Genomic DNA, 14,492 nt, shown 5'->3' with positions numbered 1-14,492 from the left:
CAGCCCAGCTGGGGCTGTCCCGGCTCAGAACTGATCCTGCAGGGATCACGGTGGGATCATGGACACGGATCCACAATCCACAGAAACCACATCCATCCCCCAGGGCTCTGCCAGCTGCTTTCCACAAACACCTCTGCCATCGCTCCTTGGGAATTCACACATCTAAATTCAATGGTCAGGTTTTAAGCCTGGCCTGCTTCAAATAAGAACATTTTGCTTTGTAAGAGCTGTGTTAATACTTTTGTCTCTGCTTTGTCTGTAAACCTGGAAAAAAATGGCATTGGGAATCAACAGTCACTCCAAGGACTTTGTTTGCAGTAAATGTCGATGTGGCCCACCCAGGACAGGTGCTGGCAGGTCACACAGGTATCAGGAAAGCAAAATGGAGCAGATGAAAAGGATTTTGGGTGCCATTGACTAAAGATCCTTCCAAAAATGTCCATGAAGGCAGCGTCTGCTGGCTTTGAATGAAACAAAGACATAGGTGCTCTCGAGCACCTGAGGTCTTTCTGCTGAATGCCTAATGAGGAGGAATCTAAATGGATGTACAGATGAAAAGATAACACATCATCAAATGATTATTTGTTTAAAATAAGCAGAATATTGGGTTGATTCTTATTTTTATAGAAACAAAGACACATTACAACAAAGGCAACACATGAAATTGGGAGGAACAAAGAGATGAGAAAACACGAAACATTTCACAGCATTTCACTGACGGTTTGTTTTCCAGAAAAAGGAAAAAATCCCTAAACATAACCTTCATAAACCACAAGCAAACATCAGCACTGACATCTCCCTTCACCTGACTAAATTCCCATACACGACACACGCTCAGGCTTGGTGCCTGCAGCCCCCTGTTAGACAGAGACAGCGTGGAAAGAGCAGAGATGGAAGGGAAAGATGTCCCTCAGCCCCCAGATGAAGGGAGGGAAGGAAGGGAAGGGCTGATGGGCCCCAGGACTCACTGGCAGCGGTGCGGGTCCGTGGGCACACAGCCCCCAGGCAGGGCCAGCCTGGGCTCATGCTGGGCTGTGCTGGGCAGTGCTGGGCTGTTCTGTTCTGTTCTGTTCTGTTCTGTTCTGTTCTGTGCTGTTCTGTGCTGTTCTGTTCAGTTCTGTTCTGTTCTGTTCTGTTCTGTTCAGTTCTGTGCTGTTCTGTGCTGTTCTGTTCTGTTCTGTGCTGTTCTGTTCTGTTCTGTTCTGTTCAGTTCTGTGCTGTTCTGTGCTGTTCTGTTCTGTGCTGTTCTGTTCTGTTCTGTTCTGTTCTGTTCTGTGCTGTTCTGTTCTGTGCTGTTCTGTTCTGTTCTGTTCAGTTCTGTTCTGTTCTGTTCAGTTCTGTTCTGTTCTGTGCTGTTCTGTTCTGTTCAGTTCAGTTCTGTTCTGTTCTGTTCTGTTCTGTTCTGTGCTGTTCTGTTCTGTTCTGTTCTGTTCTGTTCTGTGCTGTTCTGTTCTGTTCTGTTCAGTTCTGTGCTGTTCTGTTCTGTTCTGTTCTGTTCTGTTCTGTTCTGTGCTGTTCTGTTCTGTTCTGTTCTGTGCTGTTCTGTTCTGTGCTGTTCTGTTCTGTTCTGTTCTGTTCTGTTCTGTTCTGTTCTGTTCTGTGCTGTTCTGTTCTGTTCTGTTCTGTTCTGTGCTGTTCTGTTCTGTGCTGTTCTGTTCTGTTCTGTGCTGTTCTGTTCTGTTCTGTTCTGTTCTGTTCTGTTCTGTTCTGTGCTGTTCTGTTCAGTTCTGTGCTGTTCTGTTCTGTGCTGTTCTGTTCTGTGCTGTTCTGTTCTGTGCTGTTCTGTTCTGTTCAGTTCTGTGCTGTTCTGTTCAGTTCAGTTCTGTTCTGTTCTGTTCTGTTCTGTTCTGGTCCTGGAGCAGGGCTCTGGCTCCTCTCCCTGCTCCCACCCTGCCTGCTGGCTCCGGAGCTCGGGAAGAGGCGGCAGCGCAGGAGCATCCAACCACCTGCCAGCCTCCCACTGCCACTCCTGGATGAATATTTATGTGTCTGCTCATCCTCCAGCAGCCCCACAGGAGCAGAGCTGGTGCCAGTCAGGGAGCTGGGCATGGGGAGATGTGCTTGCTGCTCCTCCCGAGCCCCACACGCGGGAGCCCTGGGCCATGACACTCTCCAGGTTATTATTTCCATCCTCATTCAAACCCTGGCTGTAGGGCCTGGCCCCCACGCTCCTGGGGCCCTTGCAAGGTGACAGATGCTGTCAAAAGTGTCGTTTGAAGCTGCTGGGATGAAAGGCATCCCTGCAGGCAGGGGGCACAGAGGAGAACCCTGTCCCCGTCCAGCGGAGCTGCTCCACGGCACGCACATCCAGCCAGGGATGGTGGCAGTCAGGACATGACCCCACAGTGCCCACAGCTTCCCCTGAGACCCCACAGTGCCCCACAGCTTCCCCTGAGACCCCTGAGACCCCACAGTGCCCCACAGCTCCCCCTGAGACCCCACAGTGCCCACAGTGCCCCACAGCTCCCCCTGAGACCCCACAGTGCCCACAGCTCCCCCTGAGTCCCCACAGTGCCCCACAGCTCCCCCTGAGACCCCACAGTGCCCACAGTGCCCCACAGCTCCCCCTGAGACCCCACAGTGCCCACAGCTCCCCCTGAGACCCCACAGTGCCCCACAGCTCCCCCTGAGACCCCACAGTGCCCCACAGCTCCCCCTGAGACCCCACAGTGCCCCACAGCCCCCCCTGAGACCCCTGAGACCCCAGCCCAACCCTGGGTGTGCTGTAGCCTCACAACAAGTGTGCTTGCAGCCCAGAAAATAACAACTCCTGGGGTAGGTCCACAGAGAAAAATGGTGTTAAAACCTGGCCTGTGAGGCATGAAAGGAATCCCTCAGAATGAGAAGTTTCCTGACCCTCCTGAGCGTAGGAGTAACGCTGTCTGGCTTTCACATACAACAAAATCCTTCAGCCCAGGTTTAGTTGGGAAAAAACTTGTAAATGAGGGTCAAACCACAAAAGAGTAAAAAATCCACAGGTGGGAGAAGGAATGATTCACCTTGAACCTTTCAGGTGCTGAGACACCTTTGTAATCCCAGATATGGGGGTTTCTCAACACATGAGGGAATCAAAAGCAGAAGGCAAAGACTAAATCAATCACCAATAAAATGAATATTTACAAATTCAGCTTCCTGCCCTTTCATGTGATCCCACCCTTTACATCAGACACCTTCACTAATTTAGCAGGGTCTGGCAGAGAGCTCAGGGTCTCTGAGAACACAGAGGTTCAGAACAGGGCTCACAGCCTTGATCCCCTCTTGGGCTGAGGGGTGGCATTGGCACGAGGAAGCCGTGAAGCTCTCCATGGCCAGTGGGCTCACACAGGGATTGGTGCAGGTTATTAAAGCTTTGCTACTCATCATCATCATCTAAAGTTTATCCAGACTGAAAATAACCATGCCCCAGGCTCTAGCAAATCCCATTTCCTCAGTTTTTCTGATTTCTCAGTCTCCTGATAAAGGAGATGGGAGTGAGGAGGCTGCAGTGGCCATGGCTGTGCAGAACTTCTCCTTCCTGACCAACCTAGAGTTTATTAATGTTTAAATGCTCTTTACCACACTGAACTTGGGTCCCCACTTAGCAAGGCTGAAGGCCAGTTAAGCCTGGGGAGCAGTGGAGGCTGAAAGCTGTTTCCCCTGGCTGTGCACACACCAGGCAGGGAGCACTCCTGCCCGTACAAGTGTAATTAAACACAGCCCTGCAGTGTTTTGGGGCTGCTTAAAATGCGCAAATTGAAACTTAAACACTTGGCTGAAACGAGACATTCTCCCCAAAGGAGGCCACAGGAACCTGTTCCATCTGCAGGGGGACTGCAGCTCCTGCAGGGAGCAGCTGAGGCTGGGCACAGCTGAGCACACACAGAGTGCCTGGGCACACTGAAAACACCTCCCTGTGCTCCCCCTGCTCCCTGGGAACGGGGTGAAGCCTTTGCCATCCATCCCAGCCCTGGAAGTGACTGCAGGGCAGAGCTGGGGCTTTATCTGTGAATACTTAGAGCCTCCAGTGCCAGCCCTGCCCCATCCCCACCGTGTCCCCAGCCCAGAGCCCTGAGTGCCACCTCCAGCAATTCCTGGGACACCTCCAGGGATGGGCACTGCAACCCTCCCTGGGCACTGCCAAGGCCTGAGCTCCCTTTCCATGGGGAAATTCCTGCTGCTGTCCCCCCTGAGCTGCCCTGGCCCAGCCCGAGCCCGTTCCCTCTGGTCCTGGCACAGACTGCCAATGCAAGCACAAGAAATGCCCAGAGCTGTGCCAGTGAATCCCCAATTCCCTGTTACCAGGGCACTGCACAGCCTTTCACCCCCAGACTCCCCACAAGGTGCCAGGAGCCAGCAGCTCCCTCCAGAGCAGCTGAGGGTGGGGTCCGTGGAGCTGAGAGCACCCAGGAAGCTCTCAGGGCCTGGTAAAATCACAGCACCAGGTCATTTCATTGGTGCAGTGAGCCAATCTGATTCTTTCAAGCAGGAACTTTAAAAAGGTTTGATTTTCAAAGGTAGTTTAGACAACATCCCGTTGAACCACTCTATTTCCTATATTAAATATATCCCATATTTATTTTACAGCTTCTACATTAAAGGCCATTAGTGAGGACTTTCCATGTGATGCAGCAAGTTTATTTAGGATGCCCATTAGCCCCCCATTCAGTGTGATGTATGAAATCAATGCACCAGTGATGTGTGGTTAGAGAAGGTACTTACACTGCAGGATATTTGAACAGCATCAATAGAGCATTTGGTTATAAATGATTTTTAATATCCTCTTCATAAAAATAACTTATGAAAAAAACAGTAACAGCCTGAAGTCTGAGAGAAGAGGAGGCTAAATAAAGGTAGGGGACACTCCCCTGCTGGTGTGTCAGTCCCTGCCAGGCCCTTTGGGGCTCAGGGCAGGAGGTTCTGCAGGTGCTCTCTGCAGCGTGGTCACGCTGCCAGCCCTTGATTTGGGGCCCAGCTGCATTCTGAATTTGTTTCAGAATTTGGATAACAGCTAAGAGCTAATGACTTAGAAGAGACCTGGATGGGTTTGCAGCAGGACACTGAGTGCTGTAAAGCAGCGTGGCAAACACAAAACGATGGTGACACCACAAAAATACTGAGACAAGACCCAAACACTCATCCCAGGAGCACGGGGGTGTCCCCACGTCCCTGGGAAGGGCAGCAGCACTCAGGGACACACTGCCTGCACTCAGGAGTCACAAGGCAGGGTCTGCAGCAGACAGTGAACCCCCTGAGCCCCAGAAGGTGCTGGTGGCCTGCCAGGCTCTGCTGCAAAGGCTTCCCTGTGAGGGAGCTCCCTCCCACAGGGATTTCCCTCCTTTTCCAAGCACCACCATCCCCAGCCAGCTCCCACACACGCCAGAGGGAAGCTCCAAAGCCACAGGTGTGAAGCTCTTGCCGTGGAGACTGGAGCTGCTGCAGCTGAGGATCAAATCAGGATTAGGTGAGGACAGGCTGAGCAGGACACAGAGGGTCCCTGAGTGCCAGGTGAGATCCCAGGGACCTGCTCAGGTGGGAGCCCCCAGAGCAGCAGAAACAACCCCTGGCCTGGGAAAACCACCAGGGTGGGTGTGGAGAGGAACTCCCCTGAATGCCCTGCTGCGTGTGTAGCACTTGGGGTGCAGAAAATGAGCATTTGGGATTGTGTCAGCCTCACTATGGGATGTTTGTGGGAACTGGCAAAGGCAGGGAAAGGGAGGACCAAGGTGGATCAGGAAGGAACACGTGGTGAGGAAACAGAGGCATAACCCAAGAAACACCACTGCTGTAGCATTCCCCTGACCAGCCAGGAACCTGAGGGCTCTTCCTGATACCTTTAATGTGAACAACATCAGCAGGCTCTGACATGGATAAGGAAGTTTCTTACAAAACATCCTAATACTTCTAAAAACTACTCTGCCCTTTCTGCTAGTAAATGTAAAACAGACCTGGAGCAAGCCCTGAAGTTTCAACACCTGCCCAGTGATTCCAGCACTGATCATTTCCCCCTCAACAGCACAAGCAGAGGAGCAGAGAGCAGCACGTACCAGCCTGCGGATTTCCCTCTCGCACTCCCTCTTGATCCTGGTGATCTCCTCCTGGTGCAGGTGATACACGCTCCTGATCTCTGCTGCTTTGATTTTGTCAGCTTGGATGACCATTGTGAGAGCCTCCTCCACCTGTTTCTTAGCCCCTTTTAGCTCAGAAATTTCTTGCTGCATTTTGATTTTCTCCACCTCGAAGCCCTTCTTGGCCTCCTCCTTGGCCTCGGTGAGCAGCACCGTTTTCACCTTGTCCGGGGCCCCGTCCCGCACGGCGTTGAGCAGGGTCTGCAGCCTCTGGATTTCATTATCTTTAATTTTTATTACTCTGAGTAGCTCAGCTTCGTGCTGTCTCAGAAGTGTTTCTCGGACAGCTTGGAGCTCTTTCATTTTGTCTTCATGAAGTTTGACTTTGAGCTCTGTGACCACCACTGTGCTTTTATGCTGCTCGTGCTCCTTGATCTGCTTCACTTCCTGATTTTTCTCCCTTTCCAACTTGCTGACCTGTAATGAAAATCAAAAAAGTATAGAATTTTCAATCAGCCAAACAATGACTGCATATCATGATATTATTTAGAAGTGGTACAGATGACTTTACAGCATCACACCTCAATGTTGGTATGTCTGTGTCTACAAACTGGTGGTAGCAAAGACCTTTCTTTCACTGCAGGCTCATGTTTAATACACATTTAGGAATCAGTCAGTGCCTTCTGAGTAAGTCTGAGTCCTTACTCTATTCTGCAGAAGCTCCCCCAGCACATTCTCCCCAAAGTAAGGGGAAAATCAGATGCCAAGGCCATCACTGGCACGCTCAGGCACTCAGACCAAACCTGCACGTGCACAGGCAAGACACAAAAAGCTCAGTGCAAGCTCCTGTGAAGCCCCAAACAGCTGCATTTAACCTGATGCTTTTTAAGTGATGAATTATTCAGCAGAAATAACTGTCTGTACCTGACCACATGAGGCTCAAGTGATGTTTCAATTTAAAACCATGCCATAAACTCCAGAGGAGCCATGGCCAGAAGTGGCTGTGAAGGACGGGAAGAAGGAAAACAAAGTCCTTAAAGCTGCAAATGTTGCTTCACAGCAAAAGGATTAACAGATGTTCTGTTTCTATGCACGTGTGTGTCGGAGTCAAGCTGTAAAATGCCTGATAATGATGTAAATTCATGGAAAAATGCAGACTATCACTTTGCCTCCGCATGGTAACACGTTCCTGTTCTGGAACCGAAAACCCCCAAAGTTTATCAGTGGAAACTGATTTGGGGAATTAGGGAAAAGCAAATGAATATTCCATGCTCTTGCTGAGAAGTGATCTGAGGGCAAGAGCTGGAAACTGTGAGAGCTGAGGCTCCAGCCCTATCCAGCTGTCCCTCTCCCAAAGGCTCAGGGGGAACCTTGTCTGTGGAATCTGGGAATTAGTGCAGGAGACAGAGCTGAGGTTTCATACTGTACGTGTGTAAGCAGCCAGTTTGGAGGAGTCTGAGTGCAAAATCCAAATGAAATTGGGGTAAAAGGGAAGGAGAAGAACCAGCAAAGAGAATGCTGGCACTTCTGACCGTTCTGGACACCGCGTCGCACTCCAAGGAAGGGAAGCTGCCCACCTTGCTCTTCTCCTGCTGGAGCTCGATCTGGATGTCGGTGAGCTTGGCCCTGAGCTCCTCGTTGGCAGCCTGCAGGGCGGCCAGGGCGTCGGGCTTGTCCCCCCTGGCGCGGCTGCTGGAGCCCCTCTTGGCCATGGTGACGATGGCCCCGGCCCCGCCGGCCCCGCTCACATCTTCTGGGGCCTGCGAGGAGGGACAGCGCTGTCACAGCCGGGCAGTGGGACACAACACAACACCCCCGTGGCTCAGGGGCTGCATTCCCTGGGCTAAGTGTGCAATCACAGCTTTGTTCGGGTGGAAAAACCCTCTGAGACCACAAAGTCCAACGTTCCCCGCTGCCAGTGCCCCCCGTCCCCAGGGGCCGCATCCACGCGGCTTTTAAATCCCTCCAGGTCTGGGGACATCACATCTGCTCTGGGCCACTGTGCCAGGGCTGGACAGACCTTCCCATGGAGAGCAGCCCAGTATCCAACCTGAAACTCCCCTGATGCAGCTGTTTATCCCATCCCTTGTTCCCTGGGAGCAGGGCCTGATCCTCCTGGCTGCACCCTCCTGTTCCTTCATCTGCACTGGAATCCACAGAGGGTGTGGAACCCACACAGGACAGAGGGTGTGGGATCCACACAGTGCAGAGGATATAGAATCCACACAGGACAGAGGATATAGAATCCACACAGTGCAGAGGATGTGGAATCCACAGAGGATATGGAATCCACAGAGGGTGTGGAATCCACACAGTGCAGAGGATATGGAATCCACACAGGACAGAGGGTGTGGAATCCACACAGGACAGAGGGTGTGGGATCCACACAGGACAGAGGGTGTGGGATCCACACAGTGCAGAGGATATAGAATCCACACAGGACAGAGGATATAGAATCCACACAGTGCAGAGGATATGGAATCCACAGAGGGTGTGGGATCCACACAGGACAGAGGATGTGGAATCCACACAGGACAGAGGATATGGAATCCACACAGGACAGAGGATGTGGGATCCACACAGGACAGAGGATGTGGAATCCACAGAGGATGTGGAACCCACACAGCACAGAGGACGTGGATGCTCAGGAGGGACATCCATGGAGCCCCCAGCACTGCCACGGCTCAGAGACAGCAACCACTGGGAAGATTTTATTTTTGCTCTATTTTCATGGAATCACGGGATGGTTATACCACAAAATTCCATTAAAAAGTGCTCAGATTTCCCACCTTTTTAACAGCAATCCTGTTGAGGTGGGCAGCAGCGTTGATGCCCCTCAGTGCCTCGCTCTGTCCCTCATGGCTCAGGTCACAGCACAGCGGGCACTGTCCCTCTGCAGCCACGGGATGGGGCTCAGCAGGTCAGGGCAGCTGCAGGGACAGAGCAACAATAAATGAGAACAGCAAAACAGCAACAAAACCAACCTCCAAAACACTGTGACCAAAAAAAGCCTGGTTTGAACTCCAAGAGCAAAAGCCTGAATCCATCAGGGAGAAAATACCGAGGGAGGCAGCTGCTCTGGGGGTATAAAAATGGGATATAAGGCTGGGAGAGGGGCTGGAGTTCAGCAGGGCAGAGCTGCAGAGAGCCAGAGAAATCCTGTGGGATGAGCAGTCACTACACATCTACATTGGGGCAGAGGGGAGGAGGAAGGCTGAGACCCAGAGAAACAAGTGGGACAATAAAATGACATTCCTGATATTCATTGTCCAAACCAAGGTGGTACCAACAGTCTCAGTCCTGCTGTTTCTCAGGCTGGTGCCTGACTTTGTAGCCTGGAAGTTTCTATAAAAAGAAACATGTTTGGTTGGGCAAAGAAATAGAAATAAATTAAAGATATTGCCTGAAAAATCTGTAACATGAGTAGGTGCTCTTTGCATTTAAGATTCTTGCTGCTTTGTGGAAGCAGACACAACACACCAGTGGACATTTACAACCCTCTTTATTGATATAAAATGGGGCAGCCCGTAGCCACAGGCACAGAGCTGTACCTGCTGCAGTGAATGAGGCTTTTGTGCATATTATGATTATTTTCTTAGAGGATTCCCTCCGAAGGCAGAGGCAGCGTGAGCCAGGTTAGCTCACAACCTGAGGAAATGAGACCAACAAGCTTTAACTGCTCCCACATGAATGGCAGACAAATCCTAATTTGAATGGTACAGGGATTTGAGAGAGTAATTGCTAACAGGATTATTTCTGACAGACGAGGGCTGGGAGAATTTACATTTGTGTGCTTACAGAAAAGGAGACTCAGGAGCTGGTACTGTGGAGCAGAGTTCAGCAGGTGAGAATTCTGTCTGAGGTCGATTTGTAGGACCACAGATCCTGATATTTACAGCGTTGCAGCTCTTTAATTTTCTTTAAAACGTTACAAAGGCTTAATGGTACGAATTGACACATTTCATGCCAAGCATCTTTAGATCTTTGAAATCCAGCTCCTGGCCCTGCACAGGACAGCCCAGGAGCGAGCACTGTGCCCCCTGAACCATCTGAGAGATGCCCAGGGGCCCGAGGGGCGATGGTGGAGGATCCTCGGGGAGCAGAGGGGACACAAACATGGCCAAGGAGCGATGCTGGGCACGGCAGAGCTCAGCCCTGGCAGCTGCCCCAGGCAGCAGGGACGGACACGCCGGGCTGTCACTCCCAGGGAAGGATGGAAATGGGACTGGAGGGAGAAGGGCAGCTGCCAGTGCCAGCCACCGTGTGCAGGGGACAAGAGCCATTGTGGGAGGCTCTGAAAGCGGGGCCTGTGCCCCAGCAGTGCCTGCCACAGCCACCCCCAGCAGCCAGCTGGAGCTGGGGCCAGGCTCCAGAGAATATCTATCCCAAATACCAGGGGAAACAGCCCATGGACACACTCCCCAGCCAGCAGTGCGTGCTGAGCCAGACACAGGCAGCAGGAGGCTGATCCCGGGCTGAGGGCACAGGGCAGCTCTGCTGTCACCCTGGGGACACGTGGGGACATTGGAGACCAACACCGAGCACGGGGACAGGGCAGCTCCCCCTCCCCACGGCGCTGGGCACACCAGACATTCCCTGGAAAAACAGGCACCTGCTCTTGCCTTTATTTTTCCAATGAATTACATAGAAGGGGCAGCTATCAGACAGATCACCTTAATAGAACAGAAAGGTCATCATATTTTTGATGCTGGGAGAAGAGGCTATGCATCTGATTCCTGGCACGTTTGATATTGAAAACAGCATCAATAATGCATCAGAGCTGCCTTGAGCAGGGCTCAGCACTCCCTGTGCCTCCTGACTGGCAATTCAGACATCAACACTAATTGGGAAATGTATTTTCTAGGTAGTAGTTGCTGAAATGAATGTTTCACCACACTTAAAAATAAGTGAATTAATCCCTACCCATGGTACCAATATTTGAAAGCAGAACATTGCTCTTACAAATATGGAACATTTCCAATGTCTGCCACAGCCTGTGAGCACTGGTGTTCTCTGTTTTTGACAAATTGTTCTGATTAATTAGTTTAAACAAACCCCTTTGAGCCTCTGGTGCACCTTGAAATAAAATAATAGAAAGACAATGCAATACTGTTCATGGCTGAGTTCCCACTTCCTCGTATGAGTAATATCCATGTTCCATTTAGGATTGCACCAGCCTGTAGGTCCAAATGCAAGAAAATGAGTTTTCCTCTGAAAAGGAACTTCCTGCTAAGCCAATGCAATTGTGTCCCGTGCTGGAGCTGTGCTTTGGGCTTTATCCATGTAAACATTTCTCATATATCCATATAAACCGTGCATCACTCATTCATGCAAGGTGAGAAGGAAACCTGTTGAAAACTGCCTGGGAGAAGGAGTGAGCAGGTAGCTGAGATCAAGAACAACGGCCAAGACATGAATTGTCCTGTACAGAGAGTTCTGTTGTGCATTTCCTTCACATGCAGAGCCACAGAATCCAACCCTGGAATCCCTGGGGCTGGAAAATCCCTCCCATCCAGGCAGTGCCAGCCCTGCCCCATCCCCACCGTGTCCCCAGCCCAGAGCCCTGAGTGCCACCTCCAGCAATTCCTGGGACACCTCCAGGGATGGGCACTGCAACCCTCCCTGGGCACTGCCAAGGCCTGAGCTCCCTTTCCATGGGGAAATTCCTGCTGCTGTCCCCCCTGAGCTGCCCTGGCCCAGCCTGAGCCCGTTCCCTCTCCTCCTGTCCCTGTTCCTGGGAGCAGATCCCAAATCCCCCCGGCTGTCCCCTCCTGCCAGGGACTTGTGCAGAGCCAGAAATTCCCCCTGAGCCTCCTTTGCTCCAGCCTGAGCCCCTTCCCAGCTCCCTCAGGAATTCTCCAGCCCCTTCCCAGCTCCCTCAGGAATTCTCCAGCCCCTTCCCAGCTCCCTCAGGAATTCTCCAGCCCCTTCCCAGCTCCCTCAGGAATTCTCCAGCCCCTTCCCAGCTCCCTCAGGAATTCTCCAGCCCCTTCCCAGCTCCCTCAGGAATTCTCCAGCCCCTTCCCAGCTCCCTCAGCCCCTCCTGGGGCTCCAGTCCCTTCCCTGCCCTGGACATTCCATGAGGATTTTTTTTCCTGTGCTGTTTAAATTGAGACTAATTTGATAAAGTAATTTTTTAAAAAATACAAGCAATGTTTGTGACTCAACCCAGATTCCAAAGAGGCACACCTGACTCGTGCTCAGGAAGTTGCAGGCTCCCCACACTGCAGAGTTAACGCACCCTGGAACCCGCAGCCGGCTGGTGGAGAACAAGTCTCCATCTCCAGAAGGGAAATTAATAACCAAAATCACTTCCCTGTGTGAAGTAAGCTCTGAAACCTATCCCTCATGAAATAACATCTGCTTTAGATTCAAAACAATTGCTCCCCTCACCCCCCAGCCCCGACATCTCTGCAGATGGAAGTCTAGCCCAAGTTTTGCCGAGGATTAGATCAATTCCAGCAGCAGCTGTAACAGACACATGGCAAATCCCCACTGACCTGAATTTTATCTCAAAGATTAATCCTTCCACCGTTGTTGGCTTTAACTCATTGATGGTGGATCATGTCCTTTGTAAGCTCTACATTTGCAGCCTCCCCTTGTGTGCAGTCACCCGTTTGTGCCTCAGCCAGGACCAAAAGCCATCCGCTGGTTCTTCATCCTAAGGTCTACACAGCTTCCTTGGCTTTTCTTTTAAGTGCAAACCATAGATGGGTGTCAATTATGAAGCTAATTATGGTGTAGTGGTTTAGCTTCATAATTGACAATCCCAATAATTTATAGGGAACACCTGGAGCTGTGCCAGGGGAGGTTTAGGTTGGATTTAGGGAAAGGTTCATGGCCAGAGGTGCTGGCACTGCCCAGGCTCCCCAGGGAACGGGCACCGAGGCTCCCAGAGCTCCAGGAGCCTTTGGACAGCGCCCCAGGGGTGCGCAGGGGGATTGTACAGGGGTCTGGGCAGGGACAGGGGCTGGGCTGATGATCCTTGGGTCCCTTCCAGCTCAGGACAGCCTCTGAATGCAATACTGGCAGACACAGTTGCTGCTAAATCCCAACAGGGACATTTTAAAGCAGGACACCTGTTTAACTGTGCAACTCTTAGGGCTAATTTGCAGAAAGAGCAATAATTAATTAAAAACAAGTGAGCAGGTAGGAAAGTAATCTCTCCTTTTTCTCAGATAACCCTAATATTTAAGGTACAAAAATCCATTGGAGTTTCCTCAATAAACTCCAATAACACACCCATCCACATTATCCATTAAATTAGAACAACTCAGCGTAATTTGGGGAGGACTACCAGCGAGGAATGTATTTCAGAGCCAATTCCATGAGTTTAATAGCATGTCACTGTGTTACCCTGCTCACAAACAAGCTGTTAGAGCAGTGCCATCCCTTCTCCCAAGGAATTCATGCCTGTATAATTAACTAAATCAACTGTAACACAGATGGCATCGCACGATCCAAAAGCACTTGATGGAAACGTTTTAAGCATGTTATTAACATCCCTAAATAACTATTTAATGCTACCTCTCCAGCCCTCTTCGGCACCAACACACAACACAGCTGGATTTGAGGATGGAAAAGGCAGTGTTTAATTGCTACACTCTTATGAAAGATTTTCAGTTCTTGGATTTATTCAATTTATAAATGAGCTTGAAAAATAACAGACTCAACAGTGGCAACAAAACCACTGAGCTTTGGGTTTCAGAATTAAGGTTAATTTCCAGACTGACTCACCATCATTAAATTCAGCTGTGAGGAACTGGGCAGCAGGAAAAGATCCTGATGGGAATAGGAACCTTTCTTTAGGCTGATCCAGACTATCCAAAAGTTACATTTCTATTTGACAGTGTGTTTTACTTCTCAGTATGTGTGTGCCCAGCTCTTAACCAAGATAAAATTTGACATTTCACAGCAACAGACAAGAATTTGAATGGGAAGTCGATTAATCTCCCAGATGCAAACAGTTGGGAGATGTCCATCAGGCTCTAGTGAAAGCTGTTCCTGCAGCCTGAAAAAACCGAGGATCGGATTATTTCAAACCTGATTTTTAATTACTAAATATCCTGCTTTAAGTGACCTTTTTGTGACGCTTGCTGCGAGTCTCCTCCCTAATGCCAGCCCAGCTCTGCCCTGTTACTGCACAGCAAAGGTGAGCCTCGGCTCAGGAACACAGGACAGCCGTGAATAAACACAAACAGGGGTGTGGAAAGGAAGCAGGAGCGTGCCCAGAGTGGCTGGGGATGTGCTGGGGGTGGTACCCACCGTGGCAGTGCCAGGGATTCCCACCCTTCCCATCCCAGCAGCATCCTCTGGGGCAGGGGCTGGCAGCAGGAGCTCTCCTGGGATCAGCCCAGCCCTGCAGAGCGCTCTCAGCTGGGAAGATGCTCCTGGGGAACATCAGGGGGGCTTTAGGGACACTGTGGGGACAGAGCTGCATCAGAGACA

At 50.9% G+C, this 14,492-nt stretch overlaps 1 protein-coding gene across 30 annotated transcripts in view; it reads right to left on the bottom strand.

Annotated features, from left to right (window-relative positions):
• JAKMIP3 (Janus kinase and microtubule interacting protein 3) overlaps positions 1 to 14,492 on the bottom strand; it is a 60,981-nt gene that overhangs the window by 29,068 nt on the left and 17,421 nt on the right. For 28 of the 30 annotated variants that reach the window (XR_015773270.1, XR_015773269.1, XR_001331868.2 and 25 more), the window contains exons 2-4: positions 8,834 to 8,974; positions 7,622 to 7,804; positions 6,024 to 6,521 (exon numbers count right to left, since the gene is read on the bottom strand). Coding sequence is in view for 13 of the 30 variants with exons in the window: in XM_014257730.2 (XP_014113205.1) it covers positions 6,024 to 6,521; positions 7,622 to 7,756 (633 nt within the window). In the remaining 17 variants the exon portion in view is untranslated. Of the gene's footprint in view, positions 1 to 6,023; positions 6,522 to 7,621; positions 7,805 to 8,833; positions 8,975 to 12,544; positions 12,678 to 14,492 lie in introns of those variants that run through there. The other 2 variants (XR_015773271.1, XR_015773284.1) reach the window with 2 other exon arrangements.

This window comes from Pseudopodoces humilis, chromosome 9 (assembly GCF_049639895.1).
Source record: "Pseudopodoces humilis isolate 2021_Gansu_Grassland_sample_001 chromosome 9, ASM4963989v1, whole genome shotgun sequence".
NCBI lineage: Eukaryota > Metazoa > Chordata > Aves > Passeriformes > Paridae > Pseudopodoces > Pseudopodoces humilis.
The sequence above is the reverse complement of the archived record's forward strand: the minus strand, read 5'-3'. Positions and strand labels throughout refer to the sequence as shown.